The sequence below is a fragment of the Austrofundulus limnaeus genome, unplaced genomic scaffold (assembly GCF_001266775.1).
Source record: "Austrofundulus limnaeus strain Quisiro unplaced genomic scaffold, Austrofundulus_limnaeus-1.0 Scaffold241, whole genome shotgun sequence".
NCBI classification, from domain to species: Eukaryota; Metazoa; Chordata; class Actinopteri; order Cyprinodontiformes; family Rivulidae; genus Austrofundulus; species Austrofundulus limnaeus.
In genome coordinates, this window is record NW_013952643.1 from 125781 (window position 1) to 134852 (window position 9072).

Genomic DNA, 9072 nt, shown 5'->3' on the forward strand with positions numbered 1-9072 from the left:
TACTAAACAAGAACTGATTGTGTAAGAATAATAATCTTGTTTTCAGAATGTGTAAGATTATTTGTCTTGTTAGTCTGAAAATTTGACTCAAATTAAGTCAAAATTTCTGCCAATGGAGTAAGAAAATTTTACTTGGTAAGATTCTTGAAATACTTGATTTGACTCAATTTTTTTTCTTATTTCAAGAATCTTACCAAGTAAAATTTTCTTACTCCATTGGCAGAAATTTTTGACTTAATTTGAGTCAAATTTTCAGGTTAACAAGACAAATAATCTTACACATTCTGAAAACAAGATTATTATTCTTACACAGTCAGTTCTTGTTTAGTAAATCAGTCTCAAAACAAGATCAAAAAGACTTTTTGGCTGGATGTAAGATTTTAAAACTTGGTAAGATGGACAGTTTTTGCAGGGTAGGACCAAGGTGTGAATTGAGTTTAGGTTAGTTTCAGGGTCAGGTAGGTACCTGTGAGGTCAGCCTTAGGGTTTGTGGTCAGGGTTAGGCTGTAGAGATGTAATGGAAGTCAATGGAATGTCCTGAAATGTATAGCTGGGCAAACCTGTRTGTGTGTGTGAGAGAGGGATATTAGCTTTCACATTCATGTATATTTTTACTTCTTGTTTTTGTATTTTGACATCATCTTCAAAGAACAGTGTTATTTATTACCAGTGTTTCTGTCAGTAATTGTCTGAGCTTGTGGTTTTCCCTCTAGTTTTTTTATTATTAAACTTTGTGTCATTTTATATATCGAACCTTTAGCACATTCAAGAGTAAGGCTGCGCTTACTTTGGTTTTTTTGTAACTGATCGTTTTCTTTTAAATTTGCTTTGTTTTGTCTTCTTACGCTACTTAAAATTAGTGCAACAAGACAAAACAAAATAAGCCCTTCTTCTAAATTATAGCTTCTTTGCTTTTTTATTATTGACATTTGAACATTTTGCTACATTTAGCTTTTTCTTTTCAATTTTAGCATACTTTTGTTTTTGGCAATTCAGTTTCAGCTTCTTTAACAAACTGTAGCAGCCATTTGGTTTTTTTGTCAAAATTTCCATTTATCCATTTGAATATGATGTCATGCGTTTGATTTAATGGTCAAAGATTATATTTATTTACTTGTTGTACATAAGAAAAATACAATTTTATACCTGCAGGATCACTGTCACTGTCCTGAAACTATCGCCCAAGTCTTGTTTTTTTWAAGTTTTTCAGGAACATAACTTAAAAGGTAAGAAACTACATGACTTTTTTGAGATTCCTGTCCAACTTGAAAAAATAGAAAGTAATTGTTTTAGGAAGGTGTATTATTATAGTTTGCCAAAAGTGCAGCTGACCGTTTCAATTCAATCTCAGCTGGTGTAAATCTGATATGTTGGTTTTATTCCTTACAGCTGGTCTGAAATAACAAACTGAAAACCCAATGTTTCCATCAAGTACAATAACTCAGTGGCTCTCAAACATTTCATAACAAGCGGCTCACTTCAGAAACTATCAGGCTCGTTCAGCTCCAACATTATAACAGATGTGAAAAACAAATTCTTGCCCTGGTTTTCCAGGAAACGTTTCAGACAGACTAAATATTTGACCAAAACAAGCAAACTGACTGATTTACTTCAACTCTAACACAAAAACTTACTTTACCTCTTCAGCAACCCAACTGGTTCAGGACTACACATCAAAACTTGATCATCACCTGCACATTATTTGGGACAGTGGGGATCTTTTCTAGTGGAAATGGTTAAAAAAAAAACTGTCCACCACTGGAGACATTTCTAACAAGTTAGAGACACTTTGATCTTTAAGCACTGCAACACTCGATAAAATCTGTTGTAATCTTGTGCTCATGTTAATCTAAACTCAMACAGTTGAACCAGAAACCAGGGATTTCAGTCTCATCTGTTTACAGTTTATGATAACTTCTTTTTTAACTTGTAGAAATTTCTGCTCAGCGCCACTAGAGGGATTCTGCACCGATGATACCACAGCATGAGAACAGGACAATAATACAGTATTTTAAAATCTTTCTCCTTTGGTTGCATATCTTTACTGTTTTTTTTTCTTTCAAAACAGTTCTCTGAAATAAATCCTCATTAAGTGAGAACAGCTTTGATAAACCCTCATCTGCTTTGTTTGTGTCCAAGCAGTACAATTCACCAGCAGTTCAATTTTTTTCTTTACTGTTTTCCCTCTGTGTGGTTTGGTCAACAGAGTCTGCAGGCTGGGTCTGATGTAAACCTGATCCTTGTTCACCTGCAGCCACTGGGCCTGAGCAGGGCCTGGCTCCTCCCCTGGGTCTGGGCTGCTTGTATAAAACCCTACCTCCCTCAGCCTCAGTCCAATGTGTAAAAGTGTGTGAGTTCAGCTTCTAAGCTGTCCCTAAAGGGAAGAGGGAGAGGAGGAATGGGATTATTTATCTCCTGATTTTTCAATCTAAAATCTGGGATTTTTATCAACATACTTTTTTTTATGTCATTGTTTTGTGGATTAACTCACCAGGATTTAAAGGAGACTGTGTTTTTACTGAAAGCTATGGTGGCTTACGACGAGCTGGGGAGCTTGGTGCCCATCAAACGGACTTTACAAGTGATAGAGTGTCAGCACCAAGCCAACAAGGAATCAGAGGTGAGATGAGAACATAAAAAAGTGCAGTAAAAGTTGATCCTGCAGGCCTTTTAAGTGTTTAACTGTGATTTTATTCAATGAAGTCATGTTTTTTATCTTGTGAGTGAATCAGTGCCTAACCTTGGTTTTATCACATCTCTGTGGAACAGGTTTGAGACTTTGACCTGGCATCTAACAGCACTGTTTTGGTTTCTGTCCAGTCTTTAACACACACAGTCCAGTTTCTTTAAAGGTGGAGCTTTGCATGTTTAAGTTTTCTCTCCAAACTTACATCTCAGTAAGACAGATCAATCTTCAGAGGACAGTCAGTCTGTACAAACAACAAACCAGCAGAGGAATTTGGTCTTGTTCAGTAAAATAAAAGCTTTATTTTCACCTGTGACACATGCAGGTAAACCTGTTATCTCTGCTCAGGATCTGCTACAGCAGCCTGATGTTCTCCACCCAAAAACAAAAACAGAGGTGTGCTCTTTGTCCTGGGAACTCCTTCTTTCTGCTGTGAGTCACCTTTTTGAAAAAAACAAAACAATTGTGGTTTCACTGAGAGTAAGCTGCTTTAAAGAGAGTTGTGGAGTAAAGCAACATTTTACAGATTTGCAGATTTGTTTTCCTCACAGGAACAGAGCTGTAGCTTCCAGGGTCACATCAAAGGAGAAGCTTTTATGACTGAACCCTGACGTTTATGAGGTTGGAAGTCCCCTGAAGTAAAACTTGAGTGTCTCCACTGATACTTACCCAAAGCAAAACCACGATCTGTGTGGCCTCCTGAGTCTAGACTGACAACCTAAATCAGAGTGGGACTAACAGGAATAGCAATGTTTTCTGCCTGTATGCACCGGTTCCCTTTACAGCTAATATACAAAGAGCAGGACTACTGAGCCTTTGTTATTCTGAGGCCGCTCGCCAGAGGACAGGAAGGCCATTATGCTCAACATGCTTTTTCAACATTGACTTAGGAAACCTCTGCCTCTCTAATGCTGTTGCATTTCATTTTTGTCTGGTGTTTTTTTTAAATGTTTTTGTCTGTAATAAAATTACAAAGACAGATAGGGACCTGGGATTTCCAAAAGTCTGTCATTACTCTTCGACCACAGTCATAGCGTTTGACACACGGCGCCTCTCGCCAATAGAGGACTTGYTAAGTTCCCATGGGTGTTTGTGGGGACTCTGACCACTACAGAATGTGCATCGACCGCAGCCACAGACCTCTGCAGACAGTCGATCTGTTCCACAGCTGTGTTCACAGAGCCTGAAGTCTCAAGGCTGCACTGTTCACATGAGCAGAGCCAAGGCAAAACTTCACTTAGCCAGGAGAAAAAGTGGTTTATACATAAATTTATATGTTTAATCAGAATGAGCAAACCATCAAGTATAAAGATGTTTAGGAATTTTATACTCGTGAAATGCTGCCTGCACCTGGGGCTTCATTGATGTCTCATGTGATCAGTAAGGTTAAACTGGATGAAATCATTACTGCGGCGCTTTGATTCCTGAAGCCTGTTGTTGGAGGAAAGATGAGCAGCTGTTTCTTTTTTCCCCTCTCAGCCTCGGGGTGAGGTGAGGAATAGGAAGAGGGGGTTATCTGACCCAGGTGTAGTGCATCTCTCACGCAAGGCTTGTTAGGGAGCTTGTCTCAGCTTGCAGCCATTAACTCCACCATGCACCCCCCTTCACTGAACTACTGACCATCTTTGTTCTGTTGTTTACTTCACCATCACTGATTTATTTTAAGTCAGTAATTTACTGGGCTGCAATAGTTGGAGATCAKTTGGGAAATTACATTTGCAAGGAAGTCTCCAAACATTTTTCTTGTAGGCTTGTAATGTAGTTGCTCAAAATACATTTGCGTGCAACAGATTTTCTCTCATATAGTTGCAGAGTTGTTGCGAGTGTCTCAAACCCATCTCAAATACTTCCTAAATTTGTTCTGAGCATTGTCATGGGTTTTAAACCTGTCTCAGTTTTGTCACAGGTATCTTGAATCCATCCCAGACATGTTACAGGAATCTCAAGCCCATCCTAGGTGTGCTAGAATTGTGTTTTGACACCTTTTTAAAACAAAATATTCAAGGCTCTAGCCTTGAAAGTCCAGATCTAACCTCCTATATTTTATCAATGAATTAGTCTCCAGTAGTTTCAGTGATTACCTCTGGGCCCCTTTAGGAGCTCAGGCCACCATGAAGCATTTWTTGCACTTTGAGTGACACAACATCTATGTTTGTCAGGTACTCTAACTGTTGTGTGGCCAGATATTAACAGAGTGAGAACAGGGAGAGGCATTGAACAGCTGACTAGCATGGTCCCGTGCATTCTTGGCATTCCTCCAGACTGTCTCTCACACCAGAGCAACAGTCAGGAAAGATCTTCATGCTCAGTGGGCTGGCCCAGCTCGGGACCCCTCGCATGATGGAGCCAACAGCTGTTGGAGCTGCTCTCTCCTCAGTATCTGTGTCTACTACTCACCAGTCTGTCTGACGGCAGATCCATTTTGACTCAGCTACTCTTCTTTCCTCACCCTAAATCAGGAGGTGGCATGTATCATGAGGATTTATGACCACACTTTGTTTTGTGAGTCACAAGGGAGTGCTTGGATTTAAGAGTTMGCAGCACTGATTGACTGATTTTTGACCTGCTGCATGCTCTTTGTAAAGGTCAGGCTAGTCTTTCACAAAACCTACGATTAACCTCTGCTTCCATTTTTCCTTCTGCTTTTTTTCAGGAACCCAGCAACAAGCGTGTCCGTTCTCTTGGCAGGGTGACGTCACTAGCCAATCTCATCTCTCCGGCTAAGAATGGGGCCGTTCGGCGATTTGGCCAAACACTCCAGGTAAGGGTTAGGGTTAACCCTCCTGCATGAAGATAACTTCTTGAGTTGAAGGACTTCTGAAATATCCCTGACAAATGAATTTTTGTTTGCATGCAGGCCTCCTTCCGGGGTGATGGCAAGTCACCGAAYGCGCCCCAGAAGCCTTGCAGCAAGGCCCCTACACCACCTAAAAGGAGGAACAGCACCCTGTGGTCAGAGACAATAGACGTCCATCAGAAGGGAACTTTCTCTACCAAGGAGATCAAACGACAGGAGGTGAGACATGCAGTAGACAAATGTCACAAGACTTTAAAGTATTTGTCTTAAACCAGTTTGACCATTCAGACCTAATTTCCTGGTCCCTGTAACCCACACATACCTGATAGGCCAATGAACGCATACTCAAATATCTGTATTTCTCCTCCTCCTTTTGTTCAGGCTATATTTGAGCTGTCCCGAGGAGAACAGGATCTGATTGAGGACCTCCAGCTTGCACGCAAGGTTTGTGATAAAAAAAAACAACAACTCTAAAGCAGAGGGAGTACATTTAAAAGCAAACAGATTAAATCAAACTCTGGCAGGACACCCATGTAGTGCAGCCAGAAGCTATAAAAAACAGGGATTKTTTTTCTGTCTTTCTCTTGTAGCCTGAGCTATTTTTAGCAGCTGTCCCACTCTGCTGTCTGAATATTGAAATGTAATTCTGGTTTTCTCTGCAGGCATACCATGACCCGATGCTGAAGCTATCTATCATGTCTGAGGAGGAATTAACTCACATCTTTGGCAATCTGGATACCTATATTCCTCTCCATGAAGACCTGTTAGCTCAGCTTTCCAAAGCAACAGGACCAGATGGGACTGTGTGTCAAATAGGACAGATTGTAGTCCGATGGGTGAGTGTCTTTTTAAATAAAACTTTACAAGGACTTGGAATCTTTTAGTGTTTTTTATACAAAGAATTTCATTAGTTATAGTATTTTTCTTTATGTTTTGCAGCTGCCCAGGCTGAACGCCTACAAGCACTACTGCAGCAACCAGCTGGCAGCCAAGGCACTGCTAGATCAAAAGAAGCAGGACCCGCGGGTGCAGGACTTCCTACAACGCTGCCTTGAGTCGCCGTTCAGTCGGAAGCTGGACTTGTGGAGTTTCTTGGACATTCCACGCTCTCGCCTGGTCAAATACCCGCTGCTTCTCAAGGAGATTCTGAAACACACTCCAGCAGAACACGCTGATGCGGGCAGCCTGGAGGAAGCTGTAAGTCCACCTCAGAAACGTGTCCAACACCGTAGCCTGTGGCACCGAGGGGTCTGATGTGGTCACATGCTAATCAGACTCTTTCTGTTTTCAGATTACCATCATTCAGGGTGTTCTTTCTGACATCAACATGAAGAAGGGAGAGTCTGAGTGTCAGTACTACATTGAGAAGCTGGAGTATCTTGATGACAGGCAGAGGGACCCTCGCATCGAGCTGTGCAAGAGCCTTTTGTGTCATGGAGAGGTGCGCAACAAGAGTGGCACGGTGAGTGAAACTTTTCAGCTGTTTGTCCTCCAACAAATCRTTGTTGTGCAAGACATCAGGTTTTAATCTTTTGTCTTTTTGCTTGCTTGTAGAAGCTGCATGTGTTTCTGTTCACGGAGCTTCTGGTCCTGACCCGCCCCGTCACCAGAAATGAACGTCAGTGTTTCCAAGTTTACCGTCAGCCAATCCCGGTGCAGGACCTGGTGTTGGAGGACCTGCAGGATGGAGATGTCAGAATGGGCGGCTCCTTCAGAGGTGCCTTCAGCAATGTGGACAAAGGTAAGGCCTGCACCACAATTAAGAGTAAAAGTTCCTAAATTTTTTTGAGGTTTTTTTGCCCCTCTAATTGTTATTTTTTGCTTTCTCTGCAGCCAAGAACATTTTTCGTGTGCGTTCCCAAGACCCAAACCAGGTGCAGTCTCACACCCTACAGGTCAACGATGTCTTCCACAAACAGCAGTGGCTCAACTGTCTGCGCAGCGCCATTTCCATCCATCGGCCTCTCAGCGAGTCCCCTACCCCGAGCCCGACCACGAGTGACACCAAGCAYTGCTCGTCCCCCGCCATCGCCCACACACAGGAAGCTGATGAAAACTGCCCACGGCCAGCCTCAGACTCCACACCTAGCTCACCACATAGCCCCACCCCATCCTCATCTTCAACCCGTTCGTCGTCTTCATCAACGGCATCATTGTTGTCGTCGCCGCTCTTCTCAACAACATTACACAAAAGCAAGAAGGACAAAAAGTCYTTGTGTTCCTTAGGGAAACGCAAAGAGACAATGGTGTGAAGTGAGGCGGAGGAAACAGACTCTTGGTTGGACACTWTTCTTGTACAGTGAAGCGCGGGTCTTGTATTTATCTGTATTATTACGACAGTGTTTGATGTTACTGTCCTCACTGGCAGCTATCCAAGTGCATCCCACAGAGCCAGTGTTCTGGAGAATGTGCACAAATTCCACTGGCTCCAAAACGGGATCACAAATCTGGATTTTCCAATGACTTTGTCATGACTCTGAAGTAAAGATCGAACCTTGTTTACTTTTAATTTGGTATTTAAGTCTAATTTTAGACCTGTTTCTGGGGGCTAACAAAAGTTTTACATATTTATACTCAAAATATATAGCAATTTTTATAGTTCTTTATTAAGCAACAGTTCTAGTCTTTAGAACATTTAATTTTGTTTCTTTTTTTGTTGTTTAATTGTATAAAAGGAAAGAAAAACCAGCGGATGAGACAAAAAGCTTTAAATTAATCAGAAGATGTGTCTTAGTTTGATGCATTCCTTAAATCCTGGACACTGTAGTTCCCTACAGAGGTCCTCATTTAAACACAGAACAAATGAAATCTTGGATTTCTCACAAATAACAAACTCTTTGATGGTAGAGTCATATCAAAGAAGAAACTAAGCTTTGTTTTAAAACAAGTTTGAACTGAGCCATGTTGGCTGCTTTTTAAGCTAACAGAMGAAAATGGATCACAGTGGACTATAATGTCCTTTGGGACAAGACAAAGTGGACAGAAGGATTGTTAAGAAAATGTTGAATGGTAAAGTAGACCGAGGTGTGCTGATGAGGTTGAASTGGAAGATTGCTAAAGATGGTTTTAAAGTCAGAGTCTGATGGATACAGTATGTAGGGGAAGGTGTTCGTACAATGGAATCCGTAAGTGAGGAAGATGTTTTCTGTTCRCGAGGTTGAAACAAAAGTAAAACAGGTGACATGTTGGCCACAAATTTGATGCAACTAAAAGAATAAAGGGTGGTGTAAGATTTGCAACTAAACTAATGATTTCATGTCTTTTTTGTCACCTTTTTTCATGAAAGGTCATGCAATTGCCTCTGTGTGTGTTGTTAGTAAARTATCTCATGAACCACAGAACACATTTTTGAGTTTGCATGTTCTCTCCGTACATGCTTGGGTTCTCTCYGGGCACTCTGACTTCCTCCCATAGACCATAAACGTGACTGTCAGGTTAATTGGTAACACRAAATTGTCCCAGGTGTGAGTGAGAGAGTGAATGKTTGTTTGTCTCTRTGTGTGGCCCTGTGATGGACTTGCGACCTGTCCATTGTGTACCCYGCCCCTCACACAGTGACTGCAGGATATGGGCACCAGTGACCCCCTGG

The 9072-nt window shown here is 41.5% G+C and overlaps 1 protein-coding gene and 1 long non-coding RNA gene across 2 annotated transcripts; both read left to right on the forward strand.

Moving 5' to 3' along the window:
- The first annotated feature begins 414 nt into the window (after positions 1-414).
- Positions 415-1967, forward strand: LOC106525803 (uncharacterized). Its single transcript, XR_001311173.1, has 3 exons — positions 415-441; positions 1153-1226; positions 1934-1967. It is a non-coding gene; the product is annotated as an uncharacterized LOC106525803 (long non-coding RNA).
- A 371-nt stretch (positions 1968-2338) lies between these two features.
- Positions 2339-8727, forward strand: net1 (neuroepithelial cell transforming 1). The gene is made up of 9 exons (XM_014020142.1): positions 2339-2620; positions 5340-5447; positions 5544-5702; positions 5865-5927; positions 6146-6319; positions 6423-6680; positions 6775-6945; positions 7038-7224; positions 7317-8727. The coding sequence occupies exons 1-9, from the start codon at positions 2465-2467 to the stop codon at positions 7733-7735; spliced, it is 1695 nt and encodes a 564-aa protein (XP_013875596.1). The 5' UTR covers positions 2339-2464; the 3' UTR covers positions 7736-8727.
- Positions 8728-9072: the final 345 nt, after the last annotated feature.